We start from the raw sequence: 21695 nt of genomic DNA, 5'->3' as shown, positions 1-21695 counted from the left end.
GGAATCTGCTGGGCGGGTTTTGACGGGGGCCTAAAGATTTGCAGGACTGCGGGTATCGCAGCGCATTGGGCTGGCGCCTGTTCAAAGCGTCTGTGTCCGGCTAAAGGCGCGGCAGGGTCCCCGCGGCCGCCGCGTGGGTGAGGACAGATCAAAGCGGCCCCGCAGCGCCAAGCGCCCCGCGTGGGGCCGCAAGAGGGCCTGGGGCGCACGCCGCGTGCTCAGGCTTCTCTGTGGGTGTTAGCGCTCTAGATTCTCCAGGGCTGCTGAAGGGAGAAGGGCTGTGGAACTGCCTTGTGCTGGGAGTTGGGGTTGCGGTGGCCTGGTCCTGGGGAGGTGGCTTTTTTTTTTTTTTTTTTGCATTTCAAAGGTGATAACCCTACTCAGCACCTGACAGGATTGGGCCCTCACCAGCCCAGCCCTGGCGCTGACAGCCTCTCATGGCGCTGAGTGGGCCTGGGCAGCATGAGGCCAGCTGAGGAAAGTGAAGAGCTTTATTAAGTCTGAAATAAATTTTTTGGTGTGAGATGGGCCTTAGGTGCCTTTCCGGCCTCCTCGCTGCTTCTTCTTGGCTGCCTTGGTCATGGTTTCAATCAGGCGCATACCCTGCTTTTTGATCTCGTCCCGGTTGGGCACGTAGCTGTGGTCAATGTCAGCAAAATCAAAGGCATCTGTAAAAGGACAAAGCCTAGTGAAGCAGGCCGGGAAAGCACGTGGCTCTGGAGCAGCTGCTGCTTTCCAGCTGTAACACGTGGGGCTAAATCCCCAGCAGAGGTCACTAGTATTAGGGCTTATGGCATCTTTGTAGGCCTCAAGCTCGCAGTGGGCAGCACAATCACATCAGCTTGAAGAAATCTGGTGCTATCCAGCCAAGCACAGTTGTCTGTACATTCGTTGCAAGCTACATTCCCATTCCCAGTGCCTCAGACTCTGAGCTGTCAGGACTCAGCTCACTAAAATAACTGTAGTGTTGCCATCTCTCATGCCATATGATATTTTCTATAAAGCTCCAGCTCCTGGAGCCATGTGATTATGTGTGAATCTCAGCTTTCATTTGAAAGAAACCTAAGTTTCTAGCTGTAGTGGTTGCGGAGTAAAGCTCAGAAACTTGAGGCTCCAACAGCAGAAGGTGAATAAACAGACCTCAACATGGATTAGTCTTTAAAATTGCATGAGGTTTAAGGCAATCTGATGCCGTTGGAGGCCTGACTCCTTGTTTTTGATGGGGATAGCAATGCTATAACTAGGCAGGAGAATGGCGAGGATGTACATAGATAAAAGGTGAGAGATATTTACCCTTGACTGGAGGTTGCAGAGGAGCAGCCCATAGGATTCACCCATTTCTTACTCTCCTATCATCTTGAAATCCCCTAGACTGTACTGAGAACCCTTGGCCTTGGAGGGAGGGATGTGGCTCCCCACACACACAATCCATGTGAGCCGCAGGAGTGACTGGCATCTCCAGATTTCTAGAGCAGCACCAGTTGTGTGTTAGTCAGTGGGGGTCCATGTCTGATCCTTCAGTGGAATGCAGTTGATGGGACTCTGAAGTTACAGAGGATGGAGAGGCCGTTGCAAATGTTGCTGAAAGCTCTCCCCAGCAGCTGGCTGGGATCTCCATTCTAACTACAGGTCCTCAGTGCTCTCCCAATTCCAAGATCTTCATACCTCTAACGGCATCTTCTTCATCCTCAAAAGAAATCTTTAGGTTCTGACGCTCATTCCTTGTACTTTCCTCCAGGAAATTCCTAACTTTCACATAGGTCTGTAAAAAAACACTTCAGTTTAAATATTGCATAGGTGGGGAGGGGGACAAGAGGGGGGCAATGGACACAGGATATGTCTACATTTCCAGCAGAAGAGGTAATTTCCAGGTCAAGGAGACATACCCGTGTTAGTTATTTGCAAGCTAACATGCTAAACATGGAGTGTAACTGCGGAGGTGCGAGCAGTGAGTGAGGCTAGCCACCGGAGTACAATCCCATCAGAGACATGAGACGTACTCAGTGTGGCTAGTCTTAGCCTATAGCCCAGGAGGGGTCAGCCAACCTGTGTGTAAAGCACCACTAAACTCTGGAAGCTGCTGGGATCACAATGGTGCAATTCATGGCTGGGACACAGAGTCTCTGGTTGCTAGATGTTGCTTCTTGATATCCCTGATTTGCACTATTTTTACTGCACAGTGCTCAGATGCTGCTTGGCAGGGGCTTATACACACATGAAACAAGTGAAAGATAAGGGCGGCTGCAATGTGCCTGGGAGCTCCTGGCAAGTTACCAGTGCAGCCCCTTTGGCTGGGCAAAGTTTGGGCAACTCCAGCCCGTCAGCACGACTGTGTTCTGGGACCTCCTCCAGGCTTTAGAGAGAGGAGACCTACTTCCTGGGGACTTCAGTAGCAGTGCCGCTGTCCTGCTGCCTGGGCCCAGCCTCTCAGGGGAAGGCCCCCATGCCTGCCCGGGAGGAATAGCACACCTCATTGTTCTCCTCCTTGCTGAAGTTGTAGGATGGAAGGTTGGTCATGACCTTTGTCAAGTGTAGCAGCTTTGTCTCACAGAACTGCAGCTTGTCGTAAGTGTCACTGTTGTCCACGCGAATGTCACCCTAGGGCAAGGAGACAAAGTGATACAGATGATGCCGCCTCCAGAAATTCTTCCAGGGCCAGTGTCTGGGATGCAGAGGGAGCCAGCAAGTGGGAACAAACACCCAGGAGGTTCAGGACGGGATGAGAGTCCTCGGCAATTGGGGAATTGCCTGCCCAGGCTGGGTGCTGGGCAGAGGGACATTTATAAAGTGCCTTTCCCCACATGGCTGCAGCCACACCAACTGGGATGTGTTTAAATTAGCATCCGAAAAGCATGTTGGATTTGTGCCCAAACAATAAGAATGGGACATTTGCCACCTAGCTTCAGCCACATACTGAGCCACATGCTGAGTTTGGCCACCCAGCTTCAGCACTAGGCTCTGCTGAGATCCTCAACTCCCCATGACCTTTAACCTCTCCTGTTCATTCCAAGGGGCAACGAAAGCTCGTTCTGCCATGGTTGTGTCCAGTGAGATTCCTTGGTCATGCAGAGGCTGCAGTGCCTTCTCTGTCTGCAACTGCCCCATTACTGAACACCTGAACCCCAGCCTCAGAGAAAGCAAAGGATGCCTGGAGCCTTCCTGCTGCAGAGAAACTGTTAGGATATATATATATATCTCGGTTCTTTGCCTTTGTTTACTAGGCCTTCTACCCACACAATTCCAAAGATATCGATATTAGGGCTGTCGATTAATCTCAGTTAATTCACATGATTAACTCAAAAAAATTAATTGCGATTAATTAATCATGATTATTCACAGTTTTAATCACAATGTTAAACAATAGAATACCAATTTAAATTTATTAAATATTTTGGATGTTTTTCTACATTTTCATATACATTGTATTCTGTGTTGTAATTGAAATCAAAGGGTACATTATTTTTTATTACAAATATTTGCACTGTAAAAATAATAAACAAAAGAAACAGCTTTTTTCAATTCACCTCATATGTCATAAATATAAAGGGAAGGGTAACCACCTGTCTGTATACAGTGCTATAAAATCCCTCCTGGCCAGAGGCAAAACCCTTTCACCTGTAAAGGGTAAAGAAGCTAAGATAACCTCGCTGGCACCTGACCAAAATGACCAAAGCTGGGGGTGGGGTGGAAGGAACAAAGGGTCTGTCTGTCTGTCTGTGCGATGCTTTTGCCGGGACCAGAGCAGGAATGTAGCCTTACAACTCCTGTAAAATTAGTAAGTAATCTAGCTAGAAATGTGTTAGATTTTTTTTTGTTTAATGGCTTGTAAAATAAGCTGTGCTGGGTGGAATGTGTATTCCTGTTTTTGTGTCTTTTTGCAACTTAAGGTTTTGCCTAGAGGAATTCTCTATGTTTTGAATCTGATTACCCTGTAAGGTATTTACCATCCTGATTTTACAGAGGTGATTCTTGAACCTTTTCTTTAATTAAAATTCTTCTTTTAAGGACCTGACTGATTTTTCATTGTTCTTAAGAGCCAAGGGTTTGGATCTGTGTTCATCTGTACCAGTTGGCGAGGATTATTATCAAGCCTTCCCCAGGAAAGGAGGTGTAGGGCATGGGGGGGATATTTTGGGGGAAGACATCTCCAAGTGGTCTCTTTCCCTGTTCTTTGTTTAAAATGCTTGGTGGTGGCAGCATACTGTTCAAGGACAAGGCAAAGTTTGTACCTTGGGGAAGTTTTTAACCTAAGCTGGTAAGAATAAGCTTAGGGGGTCTTTCATGCAGGTCCCCACATCTGTACCCTAGAGTTCAGAGTGGGGAAGGTACCTTGACATCATACAAGTATTGTAGTGCAATCTCTTTGTCGTGAAAGTGCAACTTACAATGTAGGGGGTTTTGTTACATAACTGCACTCAAAAACAAAACAATGTAAAATTTCAGAGCCTACAAGTCCACTCAGTCCTACTTCTTGTTCAGCCAATCGCTAAAACACACAAGTTTGTTTACATTTACAGGAGAGCATGCTACCTGCTTCTTATTTACAATGTCACCAGAAAGTGAAAATAGGCACTTGCATGGGACTTTTGTAGCTGGCATTGCAAGGTATTTATGTGCCAAATATGCTAAACATTCATATGCACCTTCCATGTTTAGGCCGCCATTCCAGAAGGCATGCTTCCATGCTGATGATGCTCGTTAAAAAAATAATGCGTTAATTAAATTTGTGACTGAACTCCTTGGAGGAGAATTGTATGTCCCTTGCTCTATTTTACCTGCATTCTGCCATACATTTCATGTTATAGCAGTCTCGGATAATGACCCAACACATGTTCATTTTAAGAACACTTTCACTGCAGATTTGACAACATGCAAAGAAGGTACCAATGTGAGATTTCCAAAGATAACTACAGCACTCGACCCAAGGTTTAAGAATTTGAAATGCCTTCCAAAATCTGAGAGGGACGAGGTGTGGAGCATGCTTTCAGAAATCTTAAAGAGCAACACTCCAATACAGAAACTACAGAACCCGAACCACCAAAAAAAGAAAATCAATTCTTGTGCTGGTGGCATCTAACTCAGATAATGAAAATGAACATGCATCAGTGCGCACTGCTTTGGATCGTTATCAAGCAGAATCCGTCATCCGCATGGACGCATGTCTCTGGAATGGTAGTTGAAGCATGAAGGGACACATGAATCTTTAGCGCATCTGGCACGTAAATATCTTGCAACACCAACTACAACAGTGCCATGAGAATGCCTGTTCTCACTTTCAGGTGACATTGTAAACAAGAAGCGGGCAACATTATCTCCTGTAAATGTAAACAAACTCGTTTATCTGAGCAATTGGCTGAACAAGAAGTACGACTGAGTGGACTTGCAGGCTCTAAAATTTTATATTTTATTTTTAATGTAGTTTTTTTTACATAATTCTACATTTGTAAGTTCAACTTTCATGCTAAAGAGATTGCACTACAGTACTTGTATTAGGTGAATTGAAAAATACTATTTCTTTTGTTTTTATACAGTGCAAACACTTGTAATAAAAAATAAATATAAAGAGAGCACTGTACACTTTGTATTCTGTGTTGTAATTGAAATCAATCTATTTGAAAATGTAAAAACACACAAATATTTAAATAAATGATATTCTATTATTGTTTAACCATGTGATTAATCTCACAATTAATCGCAATGAATTTTTTTAATCACTTGACAGCCCTAATATATATATTGGTTCTTTGCCTTTGTTTACTAGGCCTTCTACCCACACAATTCCAAAGATATAGATAGATATCTTTGGAATTGTGTGGGTAGAAGGCCTAGTAAACAAAGGCAAAGAACCAATTACACGACAGACTGAATTATAAATGGTTGCCTATGATTTCTGCAAATTGGAGTCGTTTATTGATCCAGAGTCCCATGTGAGTATAGATGTGGTTTTTGCTGGCTCCACGCATCTTATGATCTTATGATCGAAAGGAATCTCAACTGGCCAGCGGGACCATTCTGACCTTTGGACTCTGGTATAGTATGTTTGGGGCGTGAAAGTGGAGTGAGTAAGGTTTGTTTTGTAATCAGTAAGGAGTGTTTAGAGTATTATATACAACACTGTGTCCAGTATCTGCCTGCTTCCCATCCCGTAGAGAGACTTCATTGCCGGTCTAACAAAATCCTTCCAAATATGACCCAGACATAAACTGATGCAGGGAGGTCTGCCTGAGTCAGCAGCCAGCCAGCACGAAGCAGGAGCTCTAAGCGGAGTGAACTGCCCCATTAATCTTTAGGAGGGGAATTACTGTTTGAGTGGAGGGGAAGTGAGCCCTTTTAGGTGATGTCTGCACTGCTTGCATACCCATTCTCTCATCGAGCTAGTACACATACAAATAGCTACGTAGCAGTGGCTGAGCCAATGCCAGGTGCCCCAGAGGGAATGAACTGTGAAGGCCAAGAGGCCATGGTTTGTCCACTTTTCGCCATGGCCCTGGCCCCCTGCCCCTTCTCTTCCCCATGAGGCCCCGTCCCCCGGCCAGCTGGAACCCGGCCAATAAGAGTGTCCAGGAAGCCTGGGCAGCTGTGGGGAGCTGCAGACCATCCATCTACCCAAGGTTGGGAGGCCTGAGAGCAGCTTCTAGCCTATGTCCCCATCTCCCTGACCCCCCACTCCAGGCAGAGGAGACTCTGCAGCTCCCCACAGCGGCATAGGCGGCTCTTACCATGGCCCAGCTGCAGCTCTTTGGCCCCCAAGGCCCTTCCCCCAGGCCAGGCCAGAAGTTGGAGCTGTGTCGGGGTAAGAGCTGAACAGGCAGCTGTGCTTCCCCCCACACTTTTAGGAAGAATCTGTCACCCCTGCACTCAGAGCATGGGGTTGCATCCCTGACCATCCTAGCTATTAGCCACCGATGGACCTCTCCCCCATGAACTTAGCTAATTCTTTTCTGAACCCTGCTATAGTTTTGGCCTTTGGAAATGGAAAGAGCATGCAATCTGCTGTGTCTGAATGTGATGTGATCTACGGGCCCCACACTGAACCAGGTCTGGGAGCAGAGCAATGCTGGGCTAGGCAGGTGCAGGGCACATTCCCAGTGGAGGAGCAATGTAAAAGGACACTGGTAGCCCAGAAAAGCGGGGGAGACACAAGGGTGGGCACACCAGGCTGATACTGAGAGCTGTACCAGAAGTGGCAACAGCTTTGTGAAGGCTGCTGTAGCAGCATGGAGAGCGAGCTTGCAATACACTGCCCACGAGTGAGGGAGAGTACCGCTTCTCCGTGGGAATGGCAAGGTGGCGATGGTGATGTAGTGGGTTGGGGGTGAGCCTAGTTACAAGCTCCCAGAGCAAATGACATGATGCTGAAGAGGTAGAAACAGAGAGCCCTCTCCTGCCCAGCCCAGCTCTGCACCGTGACAGGAAGGGCAGGAAGAAGGGGATTTAGGACACATACATGGCCAGGCACAGTGATCCCGCACAGACGAATGAGGAGGTTGTCAACGCCATTTTCAAAGCTGAGCAGAAGCTCCTGATTCTTCTGCATTTGGGTGTGCACCTGGTGTAGCCGGACCTCTTCCTCCTCCAAATTCTTCTTCAATTCTTCCTCCAGTTTCCTAGAGCTAGAGGGTGCACACACACACACACACACACACACACACACAGAGGCACACCCACACACATACACACGCATATACACACAGGCACACATGTATACACACGCGCACACACAGGGCCCAGGAAGGCTGTTATTCATTCGGATTGTATTTATGGAGCTCCATCCACACAGCATCTGGATGCTCTTTACATGGCTTAGATAAGCGCTGTCAGACACTGTACAGGAACACACATGCCACGAATCCTGCACCACAGCAACGTTAAATGGCAGGCATGGAGGAAATCTAATCAGTGGGCACCTTGACCGAGATTCTGGAGCCTGCAGCTGGTTGCAGCCTGGGCCATGAAGTTCATCTTACAAGGCCTGGCTTTCATGTGTTTCCAGGAGGGGCAAATTCTGGAAGTGAAGGCCTGCTGCTGAGAAAGCTCTGCTCCCTCCAAGAGGGACCCTGGTTCTGCACAGCTATGTGCAGTGGCATTTGTGGGACTCGGACACATACTAGAATCCTTTGCCCCAGATGCCATGTCATCTCTTTTGAAGCACTGCTGCAAACATTGCACAGGATTTCAGGGGAATCAAAGATGTGCCCTGCAGAAATGCAGAGGACGAAGTGCAGTGGTGGGGGGAAGGGAGCAGGCTGTGAGGATTTAGAGGAGATCAGATCCCATCCTCACACCCAGAGCACCAGTAGATATGGGGCTGGCACCAACCATGGTGGAAAATGCACCCTATGAGCCTGAATTGCAACATGTGCCCTCCTGTCAGAAGCTAAGTCATCAGGGTGAAGACCCAGGAGCAGATGGTGGCAGCACAGAGCCCAGCCAGTACTGTGCAGGGGTAAATACGTACCTTATGGAGCTTGGGGTCTGATGGAATTTCAACTCCGCACGTTCCAGTTCCAGCTCCTTCAGCTTGGCCTCCAGCTCCTCACACTTCTGCTCACACTCCACTATCTGCTGTTGCAGGTTCTCCCCAGTCTTCTGCTGGGCCAGGAACCTCCCTGCAATGTCCTGGCCAGGAGGAGGCATCAAAACAAAATGCATCAGACCAGGAAGAATACAGGACCTATGATATCCCAGCTCCACACCCGGAGCATGAGGGCTTCCATCAGCCAGCCAGCCATGCAAGCCACACGCTGGAGCATGTGAGATCAGCACTGCCCAGTTACAGGGATAGTTCCCACTATTTTGGGGGATCATTGGAGGGACTCCTCAGTAGGAACAGTGCAGCAACAGGCTGTGGCTTTGGGGTCCCACATTAGACCTCAGCAAAGCCCTTTAGATGTTGCAGGTGGCTTCTTAGCCCTTCTCTAAGGCCATCCCTACCAACTAGGGCCTGGCATCAGTGAGCCAGATCCTGAGCATTGGAGTCACTCCTCAGTCCTTAATCAGGCAACATTTCCAATTCAGAGCTGACTCTGATGCCTCTTTTCCCCTTTGCGCACGTCCCAAGAGTCTTGTCCCTTCACGACACAGTGTCTGCTGCTACCATAGCTCTGAAAATCAAACTGCTCTAGTGAGCTGGAGCAAATGGGGAAGGGAAAGGAGCAGCACACTGTCCAGCCACTCTGTGCCAAGGCAGAAGGGGGCTCAGCACACAAGATGCCCTGAGGGAGTCACCAGGATGCTCTCAGCAGTCAGGGCTGTTGAGAGAGACAAGCACTCAGCTCTGGGTGAGTCTGCTCAGGCTTCTGGGGATACCACTCCCTAGACACTTCCGAGGGTCAACACGGGCATAAGCATAGTCACGCTGGTATAAATATTACATCCCCTTAGCACAGGAACACTCATGCTCCTAGCAGATCCCAGGCCTGGCAGCCAGGACAGGACAGGGACATGGGCAGGGCATGGGGGAAGCTATCCACACCCAGGGGCGCTGGAACAATTTGTACAGGTGGGGTGCTAAGAGCCACTGAAACAAACTGTAAACCTGCTATATGATGGAAACCACTTCAAGCCAGGGGGTGCAGCAGCAACCCCTGAACTCTGAGTTCCAGCACCTGTGCCCACACAGGACAGGAGCTTTTGGCTCCAGGGCTCACAATCCAGCATTTCCTCCCTAGTAGCAAAGCCCCCAATCCCTGAGTGCCTTACCCAGAGGTGTGAGCACTGCACTGCACACTTTATCTTGTCTACCTCAGATGTGACTTGGGCCTGATACTCAATCTGGGCTTTGGAGGCCTCCAGCTTTGCACCTAGGCATGGAGAGGAAGCAGCAGAGAGAATACCAGAGTTATATCCCCCAGCTTGGTTGGCTATTTATAGCCCAGGCTTGGTGGCCAGAAGAGGGGATGGAACAGGGCAGGTGTGCAGGGGGTCACGGAATGACATCCGAACAACGGCCAGGGGTTGGAGCAGCAGGAATGAAGAATCTATGGGCAAGGTATAAAATAACAACTGAGTTTAGATAAGAGCTAGAGAGACATTCCCTAAAACCTCCCAGAACTCCCCCCAACCAAATACACACAAATCTACAGCAACATGGCGGGGGACAACCCACTTGACCAATGAAACACTAGGTTAAGCATTCCAATACAAAGACAGGATCTCTTTAGCTAATCATGCCCTGCTCCTAGCAAGGTCTATCTCCCAGATTAATGCCACCCTTGAGCCAGGTCCGTCTGTCCGTCCCCATGCAGGGTCAAAGACGAAAAACACTTCCTGGTATGCAGGGGCCCAGAGGTAGCTCCCCGAGGTGTATTGACAACTGTGTCAAAAGGACCAAGTATCACTATTAAATTTGTATGGGGTTTCCTGGTTCTGCTTGCAGACTAGCTAGGCTAAGGGGGCTCTGTGCAAGGGAAGTGTGCAATCTAGCCCTTGAGTGGCCAGTCTGCAGCCAGCCAGTCTAGAGTGAGGTGGAGTAAGTTGTGTCTCTCTGCCACAGGGAGCAGCCTGCTTTGTCTCTCTCTGGTTTTGGTTCTTGTGTGTTACTGTTCTGGATTCTAAGAAATAAAGTTGTTTGATGTTACAACTTCTAGCAAGAGTATTTATGGTTTTTATCTAACTTCTCTATGTGTGTTCCATGAACATAATACTCCCCACCCAGTGGTGCCCCACCAAGAAGCTTAAGTGATGCAGGGAGCCTTGGGTTGCACTGAATTTCACCCAGTCTTGGGGTCAGTGCTGTCCCCAATGACCTCAACAAGAGCAGGATGAGGTCGCAAGGGAGCAGACATCTCCCACCCAGAGCTGCCAGTGATGAATACTCATTGAGTGTGTTCTCTGGGAAAAGACCCCAGGCAGAAGAGAAATAGCCACTCCCAGAAACCAGGATTGCCCATCTCAAAGCTGGGCATTCACACCCCCTGCCTGACACCCTGCCTCAGGCAGCAACCAACACCTGTTTTCAGTGGCCTTGGGATGCTGCCTGAGCCCTCAGCAGGCTGCACCCTGGAGCAGCTCCCGGAGTTACGAACACTGAGCCATCAGGGTACTGGGCTCCAGTCCCTCCTCTCCATCAGCATGTGCACAGCAGAGGAAGCTTCCAGTAGCGGGTCTGGCCAAAATGCAACCTCACCTTTCAGCGACTCACGCGATATCAGGCCTGGGAAATCCACATTGAGCTCTCGCCTGGCTTGCTGCAAGGGAATTAGAAGCAACCGAATGATTCACAGAAAAGCCTGGGAGGAAATGAGGCACCTGGATCATGCCAAGCCAAACAGGCCTCAGGGCAGAGCCAACCCAAGAGGTTGGGTCCCTGGTAAGATCCAGATATGTAGCTTCTCTCAGCCAGGCGGATCCCAAAGCACTTTATAGACAGGGGCCAGGTTCTGGCTAGATTAGGTGCTTATCTGGCCTCCATCACCACAGTATCTGGCTGCCTCCCAATTGCTAATGTTTTTACCCTGTGCGGCAGCGCAAGAGTATTATCCCCATTGTACAGCTGAGGCCCAAGGACTTGCCTATGGTCACCCAGGGTATCTGTGGAGGAGCAGGCAGGTGAATGCAGGTCTTCCAATTCCTAGGTCAGCACCTGAACCACTGGATGATCCTTCCCCTCTGATCTCACGTCCACCCAGTGTAACTCCAGAGTAAATCCACTGACACCTCCCAGTCTGAGTCCCCGGGCCTGTACCTTGCATTGTCACTGACACCAGGGAAGAGAAACTGTAAAATGCCACTGTTGTGTTTCATACCCATTCTGCCAAGGTGTCAGTCCTGACACAAGTGTAAGGTCACAGGGATCAGGCCCAGCACATGTGGCCATCACTCATTGAGCCAATGCACCCATTCTGCACCAGCGACCTCCTGCAGCTTTCTAGCTCGGGAGAGAAGGACAATTTCTCCAAGTGACCCTGAAGGGGGAGCTTTAAGTAGGTGAATGTCATTACCCAAGCTAGGGCCTGCCCGGCACTGGGGATAACAACTCATTTCTTGTATGAGGAAGAGGATGGTCCTGCAGTTATAGTACAGCACTAGGACTCCTGGGTCCTAGTCCCAGCTCTGCCACAGGCTCATTTTATGACCTGGCAGAAGTCACTGTCCCGCTCTGTGCCTCAGTTTCCACACCTGTAAAGTGGGGATAATGGTACTGATCTACCTCACAGGAGGTTGAGAGGCTTCATTCTTTCTGTTTGAAGACCCATGACTGGAAGGAGTGATGAGGGCAAAGGACGATTGTAACCAAGAGCCAGGCCTTGGGTTTCTGGCTCATCCAAAGAGCACCATTTCCAGCAGTAGCCCTGCTGACTCAAAGGAGAGAATCGCCTAGGACAGGTCCATCTGCAGCGGCTGGAGTTAGGGCAAGGGCTACATTACCCACACTGCTCCTTGTGGAGTTCACTCTCTCACCCAAGCCCTGGCTGTGCTTAGCTTCTGGGAGCTGAAGAGACCCCAGTCCAAGGCTGCACTTCACATTGGATTCCATAAGTCAAGCCACAGGAGCTGATGTTCACTGGGCAGCTGCTCACCCCAAAGGCATCCCATGCTAGGGGCTGTCAGGGTCGAGAAGGCCGTCAATATTCCCCTGCTGGGGCAAATTCCCATTCATGATCCCCAAGCCAGGCACACAGCATGAGCTCACTCGCCCTTCTGCACCCATAGCTCACGTGGACTCACCACTCTCCTGTGCCGCTCACTCGCATCCTTGACCCGTATCCTGTCGATCTGTTTCTTCTGGAAGTTTAGGGAATTCTCCCTGAACTTTCTCTCTGCAATGAACCCAGTTTCCATATTGATCATGTCCGCCTGGAGTGTGGCACAGCCAGGGAAGGGAATAACAATCATCACATCAATAAAGCCCCTTCCATGCCAAAGTACTGTACAAGCTGCATCCCCACAGCACTGCTGCAATGCAGCCACCTCTGGGGCAGAGGGTGGCAGACAACTGGCCCATGGTGCACTGCACAACATGGCCAAGGATGCCTCGGCAAGCCCTACATCCTGTACAATGTGCCGTGGGATCTTTAGTGCCTGGGCAGGGCAGGCAGGGCCTCAGCTTTTACGGTTTTTTCCAAAAGATTCTCCACAAAATAAACTGTCTGGGATGCTGAAGCAGCCAGGATTTGAACCTGTCTGGGTATTTCATACCTAGTACTTTCAGCAAGCTGTCCCCAGCACCCAGGTGTGGGGTGGCTCTAGGGCAGGCGGAGCCTGGTGGGCACTGGAATCCCCCGCTCAGTTTGTTCTGCTCTTTATGGCAAGAAAATTAACCAGAGTAGGGGCCTAAGTCATTCCTGGAAAGGTCACTGCATGCAACAGACACTGCAGCCCTTGAGCCAGGACCTCTCCCAACATGCCCAGTGCCTGTTTCCCAAGCACAGTTCTCACCTTGGCTGCTTCTGTCACTTCAGTGGCATCCACGGCCATCAGTTTCATGCCCTTCAGCTCCACCTGGCAGACTTCTACCATGTGCTGAAGGACATTCAGCTGCAAAGGGAGCTGGGCTAATTCCTACGCACAAAGACAGACAGCAATTGTCACCACCTACAACCCAGTACAACCCTGTACACCCACCCAGCATAATGGAGAATAGGGGAACCAGCTCTGGAATCAACAAGGAACTCAACGGCAAAACTCCTGGGCCAGATTCTCACCTGTACAATACGGGTACAGGGAAGGGGCGTTGGATGCTAAGGGACCACAGGCCAACTAAGAACAACTGTAAGGGAGCAAAGTTTCACCCCATTCTACTCTGCTTCCCCTCACTCCCATTACATCTCCTCTCTCTCCTGACACAGCCCCTATGTTGGTGGGGCAGAGCTGGCTCCAAAGAAATTCCCAACTGGCCAGATCATACCCCACCTAGTACCACTCATATCATGGCTGTAAAGAACAGGGGCTTGGGGTGCTTTTAGCTCCCCAGAATTTAGGGATTGCATTAATAAATCAAGGAGGCACAGAGTTTGGAACCAGAGCTCGTTTAGCTCACAAATTTAGTCCTGGCACAAAACTGCTCACGAAAACATAAAACAGGAATAAAAAGAACAATTTACAAATGTGAAAAAGTTGCGAACAATTTTTGCCCTGCATTGCTTGCAATGAATTCTTCCGCAACATCTGTAAATTATCAGCTTTGTCCCTGTGTACATGTAAAAAATCACACACCGTTGAACTGTGATTGTCCAATTGTGGATCAAAGCCATGGTTTAATACGCTGAAGAGTTCTGAAACTACCTTTACTTACACCATTGGTTGCTGTTCCAGCAAAATCAGGTATATCAACTTCACTACTTTGGAAAACAGCCAATGTTTGGTTTGGCAGAGCAAGCTGAGATATTTATGAACAGCCTTCACCAATCTTTCTGTAAGATGACAGTTGGCTTGAAATAGATGAGGCTGAGTAACCAGTTGATCATGGTCGAAATCGGAACCATACCTCTGTAGCACATCTTGAAATTGCATTCCTTTTACATTTTATGTTGTTATGAGAGTATTATTTTTAATAATGTGTAGCCTCTCTATTCAAATCTTGATTGAACACTAAACATTGTAAAATAAATTACTTTGAAGTAGATGTACTTATCAAATTTCTTTGCTGTATTTGGGTAGCTGAATTCACCTGTTCCTATTTGCATTTTCTTCAGAATTTTTCTCTTTCTTGGAAGCTTGTGCCTTCTATCTTCAATTCAAACTTCTCCGGCAGATTTTCTCCCAGAGTAAGTTGAAGTTTTCATCCGATTGGATGGACTGAAGTGAATTCAGTGTCATTTTCATATGGGATTGACCTTCTATTGCTGAAACGTCTGACCCTTGCAGAATATGATACATTGTCTACTGTTTTTAGGACTTCTCAACCTAGTTCCCAACCTTTGCCCCAAAAGACTGAGGGTGACTCCTGGTATGTTTAGTGGGTGTTTACATCTGTTTACTGTTTTTATACTTTTTCTCTGTGATGCTTTTACCTCAAGAATAAAGGTGCTTGCCTAGAAAGAGCTGGGTTATAGCTTGTAAGTGTTGACAGTACACTGGTCATCACCTTCAGAGACAAAGCAAAGAACAGGGACTGGCCTGCAGGCAGACTGGCTTGCTGAGTATATCACAGTGTAAGGCAGAGAGCTGTGCAGAATTAAACCCCCACTCTCCCAGGCAGAATGAAGTGGGACAAAGGACCCTGCCCAGAGACAAGTGATGGCTGGAAGCCAGAAACTTTAAGTGCACGCCCTCCAGGGGGAATACAGGTGCAGTTACCCCTGAAACTGCAACAAGTATTATTTTTAATAGCATCCTGACATGCTTATGATTCCTCCTGTTGAAATCTGGTTGCTGCACTTGATACAACTTGGCATATTAATGGCATTGTCCATGACAATTGTTGATCCTCAGATTTAGGCACAATAATACCTTTAGTAACTGATACCATTACCTCTGTCAATGTGCAGGCCAATGAACTCCTCATGCACATTCGTCTCATTACCAACATATTGTAGGCGTAAAACCACTTGCTCTTTCTTGGAGAAATCTATTGTTTCATCCATCATCACTGTATACCTCTGCCCAGAAACCCTCTCAGAAATCTCCCTTCCCACTTTAAGAGCCACCATGTCTATTAGCTCATTTTTAATAACTGGGCTTGGGAATTTGTCTTGACTCTTTTTCAGCCCCTTTGAAATACCAGAATCACATTCTGTCTGCAAACAAAGCAGCTGAATTCAGCTGCAGTTGAACTCTCCAGGTAAGGCCTATTTTTGGGTTGTTCAGTATAATGGTCTTCCAATGAAAGTCCCTGTCTGGCAAGATACTACATATGACTTAGTATTTCCATTAGGATCTTCTGGTTTTATTCTTTCTTCTGAGAGTACTGAAAACTTAGCATGACCCTGACATTCTCTGGGTCTTCTGAAGAATATCAACCACTGAGCCGCTGAAAACCATGAAACCAAGATGAGCAGAGAGAACAGCCTTTTCCCCCAAAGGGATCTGCAGGGAAAGACTTATGTCATGGCTGATGAGGTGTCTCAGAAATGCTAGCGGGCATTTGGTTTCTGTTACAGATGACAGTGAGACAGCTTAGTTTTATAACCAGCAGGGATTGATCCACTCCTTGGTTGGAAGTGTTGATTCCTCCTGTTTTAAGTGATTTCATTTCAGCCTTGAAAATATCCACTTTGTTTCTGTACTTCATGCAGTCACTGCTCACTTAGTGAGAATGGCATAGGATTGCAGAATTGAAACACACACACACACAATCTCTCCTGGTAAATTGAAACATTTAGATGGCCTCTTGGTTTCTGAGTCATTGTATACTTTAGAGATCTGTCTAGAAAGAGGCAGAAGGAAGAAAGGGAACAGCCTATACCTGATCCGTTGGTTACTGAATGTAAGGGGACTGTTGGTCCCTTACTAAAACTCATGAGGTTTTTTTGGTTGGCCATCTCCCAGTACCAAAAAGAAGGGGAAGGGAAGGTGGGAAATCAGGACCCTGAGACTGACAGTCCCCAGGAGCAATGCTCCAGGTCAACCTGATTGACAAGGTGGGTGGGCTAACGAGGGAATCAGAAGACCAGGGGGTCCTGTCCTCCGGGTGAGCTGGAATTGCCTGGGTCGGACAGCAGTGGGCCAAGATAAGGGGAGAGCAGGGGCCCGAGCTGAGCTGGGGAGCACGGCTGTGTCAGCCAGAGAAGCAGCCCAGGGAGCAGACCTGCACTGGGAGCAGAGCCACAGCAACCAAAGCAGAGGGGCCAGAGGAGCAGCCCAGGGAACTGCGTTGGAGGCAGAGCAGCATCAGGGCTGTGGCATAGTGGGGCTGGGGTTGGTGCTGGAGCAGTCTGGAGCTGGGTGCAGGGAGCAGCTGGGAAGAGTGATGCGGGATCCTGGGCAGGGGGCCTAGCACAGGGAGACACCCCCAGCCAAGAGGCTTTGCAGGCCAGACTTGGAGGGGGAATGTAACCCCGATGGGGGAGTGGGGCTGACGCTGGGAAAAAGGGTCCTGCCACCTGGAGCCTGAGGGCATGTGGCCACCACCAGAGCAAGTGTCCGACCTGCAGCATCCCTGCAGCACAACCAGGGCCTGGGCAGAGGCCTGGGTCGGGGGAGGGACAGACTGTGAACTGCCCGGACGCTCCAGAGATGCTGGTTGTGATGTCCCCGGCCACAGAGCAGGGTGACGGGTTTTCCTTTCACCTTTCCCATTTTTTCCTTATTTTTAAAACTGGTTGCCGTTTAATAAATTGTATTTGCTTTGAACTGTATGGAACAATCAGTGGGTCAGGGAAGCATCCAGTGCAAAGAGAGCATCCCGGAGTGGGGACACCCTAGTCTCTGTCCTGCGTGACCACAACAAGGTGGGGGTCGAGCCCCCCAGGAATCCTGGACCCAGCCTTGTTGGGGTTACAAGGACTCAGCTGGACGGGAGAGTGGAAGGGAGCCCTCGAGGTCAGGCAGGCCTCGGGGTAAAGGGAGTGGGAGCGAGGACTCAGATCCTTTTGCTAGTCCACTTCACTGTGGTAGTGTATAAGCCAGGGAAATTCCCCACAGTAGTGGGACCATTCCCCTGCTTACAGGTAGCAGGCTTTGCTCAGGGGCCAGTAGACCTAGTGGTCAATCTGCAGGCAGTCTCTCCGAGCCTTGAGGCAGTTCTTCCAGGCACTCTGGGGGCCCAGCAGCCAACCCACAGTTCGTCACCTGCCACCCAGGAGGCCAGGGGAAGAGAGAAGGAAGCATAGGAGGACCTGGCCCTCCTTGTCCCCCAAGTCTGGCCCAGAGCCCAAGCAGAGAGAGGCAAGGGGTGACTCAGTCCCTTCCAGCTGCCACTCCAGCTCAGCCTCCCCTGGGCCACTTCCTACCTTCTCTGTTTCCCTTCAGTTTGGGGCATGGCTCCAGCCTTATGTCTACACAGTCTCGCTAGTTGAGGGCTTCAGTTGAGGTGGGGGAATGTTTCCCAGCTCACCCTCAGAGTCCAGTAGTCCCCCCTTAGTTGCAGGAAAGGGGTCCCGGGTGAGTCTGACTCACAGTCCCATTCCTTTCCTCCATGCACGCTCCCCGCTCCCTCCTGCCAGACTGCCGGGGCTCCATGCCCAGCAGCTGTTGGGGGAAAGGCCTTCTTGGCCCAATACTGCTCCCCCACTCCTCTGCCCTTAGTGGGGGCTGTCTTACGCTGGGAAGCCACTCTTCTGTTCTCTTTACATGGCCCTCGGGTGCCTTCTCAACCAGCGACTCTGACAAGAAGAGGGAAGCTGGAGGCCTTTGCCCCCCAGGCATGATGGCACTGGGCCAGAGGCTGCACAAGAACAGGTGAAGGATCCTAGCGCTTAGATGTCTGGCCTGGCCTCCACTATCCTTTTGTGAAAAGAGCACATGCAACTCGGCACAGGGCAGGAAAAACAGAAGAGCCAGTCAGGTGGCTCTGGGAGCTAGCTCCAGAGGAATGGCCACTAGCTGGACCTGTCTCAGGTCTCCTTCATGAGAGAGGATCTGGATTCCAAAGTCCTTGTGCACCGAAGAAGAGAGAAGAGAGCTGCAGGAAGAAGGGGAGAAGCACAGATGGGGGTCTCACCCAGGCACTCAGAATTCCCCCTCACAAGAAGAAGAGGCCCTGCTTGCTGAGCCATTTCCCAGCCAGGGAAGAAAGGAGTCAGAGCCTGGCACAGGAGAAACCTTCCCCATCCCTGATGACCAAGGGCCAGCTGATACCAAGGGACATGAAGCAACCCTCAGAGTCCCCCCTGGATTCACAAGAACAGAGTTATCAGCAGACTGTGCCTACTACAATAATTACATCATGTCCGAATGAGAATCTGCAGCTGTTATTTGATTATTTTTCACTCTAGCCCCCTCCCCCTCCAAATAGATAGGCCTTGTCTACCCCTGCAGACGGTGCAAAGGGGCAGAATGGGAGCTGAGACTCTGGATCTTCAAAATACAGTTGTGTTTTCCAAACAGCTCCATACAGCATGCTTTGGTGTCCTCTCCTTGAAGTGTTACCCCCTGCAATGCTGCACACCACCTGCTTCTGGTTTCTCAATGCCCGCCAGACTGCAAATCACACCCCCAACAGCCCCTGGCTTTCTCATTGCAGCATTGCCCAGCCCATGCTTTGCAATAACATACACTACAGCAGAGGTTCTCAAACTGTGGTCCACGGACCACCAGTGGTCCACGAGCTCCATTCAGCTGGTCCGCAGATAGTTCCCTCTAAGGTGCGTGCCTGGGTGGCCACACACAAGAGAATGAAGGGCCACCCACCTAATTAGTGGAGCCGTGCAGGCCTGGCTCCACTAATTAGGTGCTTGGACCCTGGGGAAGATGCACATGTAAGATGAGGTGGTGGCCATGGGGGGCAGGGGGGAGAGAAGAGGGGTGGTGGGAATTTGGGAAGTGCAGTTCTGTGGTGGCCATAGAAAAAGGTGACCTTCCCCAGTTTCAGGGCTGCAGCTGCTGGGGAGAGACAGCCCACCTTCCCAGCCCCAGCTCTGTGGCGGGGAAGAGACCCCCCTCCTTCCCAGCCCCAGCTTGGGGGCTGCCACGGCAGGGGAGAGAGGGAGAGACTCTCCTCCTTCTTTTCCAGCCCCAGCTCAGGGGCTGCTGGAGGGAGGGAGAGACCCCCTCCTTCCCAGCCCCAGCTCGGGGGCTGCTGCGGCGGGGGAGAGAGGGCACATCCATTGCATTAGAAAGGTAAGACTACTGGTATTAAAATATGAGTTTTGTACTTTTATTTGTAGAACCAAAAAAGGGTAATTATTAAGGGTTTTTTTATATAGCGCTTTTATCCAAAGCACTTAACAATAGTTAGCTAACAGTACGAACAACATTTGGAAAGATCATTAAGTAGTCTGCCAAGACCCTCAGCAATGTTCAAGTGGTCCGCAAAAAAAGAGTTTGAGAACCACTGCGCTACAGATTCCTCGCCACATCACTGCATGGACTGCACACTGCAGATTCCTCACTGCATAACTGCATGGATTGTACACTGCAGATTCCTCTCCATAGCCCTGCATGGACTGCACACTGCAGATTCCTCACCGCAGCACTGCATAGATTACACACTGCAGATTTGTCTCCACACCACTGCATGGACTGTTCTCAGCACACTGAATCTCAGAGATGTCTGCATTTATCAACACAAACTGGTAACATGTATTGCTTGGATTTTTTAACAAAACACTGTTTACACCAACATTCAGCATTGGTGACTTCCCAGGACATGAATGTCTGATTGCCTTTTAGACCAAAAATGCCTTTCCCAAGATGAGCCTATTATGATCTACTGACTTCACCATGTTCCCCAATTCTAAAGCTCTCAATCCCGAATGAAAACACATCAGCAGGATTGTGGCTTTTCCAAACACACTCCAATTATGTTATTGTTTTAGCAGCCCCAGCTTGCACCCTACTGTGGAGACATGTAAGGACAATAGGCAGATTCTCCAAAGAGATAGGTTTGCCACCTGTCCGGTTTTCTCCCAGACAATCCAGGTTTCAGCTTGTGTGTCTCAGTGCCATTGGATAGGCCCTGATGTCTGGTTTTTTTGATCGGTGAAACAGGTGGCAACCCTAAGTAGAAGGAAGGAGGCAGCTCAGCAGCACCTGCCGCTGCTGCCTCATGTGGTTTGCAGCGGCACATGGTGCTCAGGGGCAGGGCTTTGGGGGAAAGAGGCAGAGAAGGGGCAGGGCCTTGAGGGAAGAGGTGGAGCAGGGCAGAGCCTTGGGGGAAGAGACGAAGAGGGGCAGGGCCTTGGAGGGAAGAGTCAGGGCAGGAGGCGGGGCCTCAGGTGTCTGATTACCAGCCATTAGAAAGGTGGCAGCGCTCCAAAGAGGGCCAGCATAGGGCTTGGAAAGGGAAGCCATCTCACATTACTGGGCCTGTAAATCCCAGAGCCAACTCCAGGCATAAGGCTGTGGTCCAGGAGACAGGAGCTGGTCTCAGTGAGATGATTCCAGGTAGAGACTGGCTTGAGCCAAGACCCTGGATCCAAACACCCAGGAGCTGTGGGGAAGTTGCAATTTACAGCTGAACACTATGACTGGTTTATCTCTAGCCCCAAAGCAGACCCAGCACAGCAAGATCATTAGTGCAATCAGCTTCTCTTAAACAATGCACCTGGCACCTGATTTCCAGATGGACAAGGGATTGTCTTGAGTGGTCCCCTCTGGCCAATGCCTGGAACTGCTCCTTTATGCTATTCCATGGTCCATGAGTTGGGTTCTAGTCCCATCCCACAACTGTTTTGCTCAAAATTAACGAATTAGAGCTTGATCCTGCCCACACCAGTGGCAAAGGGTAGGGCCCTAAAGTGGCATTATGACCCTGTTTGGGGGATACAGTAGCCTGAGGAGATCATATGGGGGAGGGGAGGAGGCTCACATCCTTCAGGAAATCAACCATCTTCAGATACAGGTAATAAATCTTTTCACCAGTCCTGATTTTCATAAGCATTTTCTCTGTGTTAGTCTCCAGCTGACGAATCACCTGCAAGAGAGAAGGATCTTGTGTTGCTTTGCTGGGCTGCCTGGAACATGAGACTGCTCCTGGGGACCAGATGGGCCAGCTCAGAGCCCTGGGGCTGGCTGGTTAGGGCTGCAGAGCCCTCAGGAATGGGGAGGGCCAATTGGTTTGGTGCTCCAGTAGACTTGTATTCATTTAAAATCTCTTTTTGACACAGCCCTGGGGCTCTCCTCGGGTAGGTTAGGATTCTTCCAGGCTCCAT

The 21695-nt window shown here is 49.7% G+C and overlaps 1 protein-coding gene and 1 long non-coding RNA gene across 2 annotated transcripts in view; one reads left to right on the top strand and one right to left on the bottom strand.

The window, feature by feature from the left end:
• Positions 1–424: 424 nt before the first annotated feature.
• Positions 425–21695, bottom strand: part of CCDC183 (coiled-coil domain containing 183) — a 25910-nt gene continuing 4639 nt past the window's right edge. The window contains exons 5-14 of the mRNA XM_038374819.2: positions 21353–21457; positions 13381–13503; positions 12670–12798; positions 11129–11189; positions 9703–9803; positions 8459–8619; positions 7448–7613; positions 2470–2598; positions 1666–1762; positions 425–668 (exon numbers count right to left, since the gene is read on the bottom strand). Of these exons, the coding sequence (XP_038230747.1) occupies positions 532–668; positions 1666–1762; positions 2470–2598; positions 7448–7613; positions 8459–8619; positions 9703–9803; positions 11129–11189; positions 12670–12798; positions 13381–13503; positions 21353–21457 (1209 nt within the window). The 3' untranslated portion in view covers positions 425–531. The remainder of the gene's footprint in view (positions 669–1665; positions 1763–2469; positions 2599–7447; positions 7614–8458; positions 8620–9702; positions 9804–11128; positions 11190–12669; positions 12799–13380; positions 13504–21352; positions 21458–21695) is intronic.
• Positions 20743–21695, top strand: part of LOC119844233 — a 25430-nt gene continuing 24477 nt past the window's right edge. The window contains exon 1 of the long non-coding RNA XR_005289204.2: positions 20743–21385. This is a non-coding gene — a long non-coding RNA (uncharacterized LOC119844233). The remainder of the gene's footprint in view (positions 21386–21695) is intronic.

This window comes from Dermochelys coriacea, chromosome 16 (genome assembly GCF_009764565.3).
Source record: "Dermochelys coriacea isolate rDerCor1 chromosome 16, rDerCor1.pri.v4, whole genome shotgun sequence".
Taxonomy (NCBI): domain Eukaryota; kingdom Metazoa; phylum Chordata; order Testudines; family Dermochelyidae; genus Dermochelys; species Dermochelys coriacea.
This window is presented reverse-complemented; position numbering and strand designations above follow the sequence as displayed.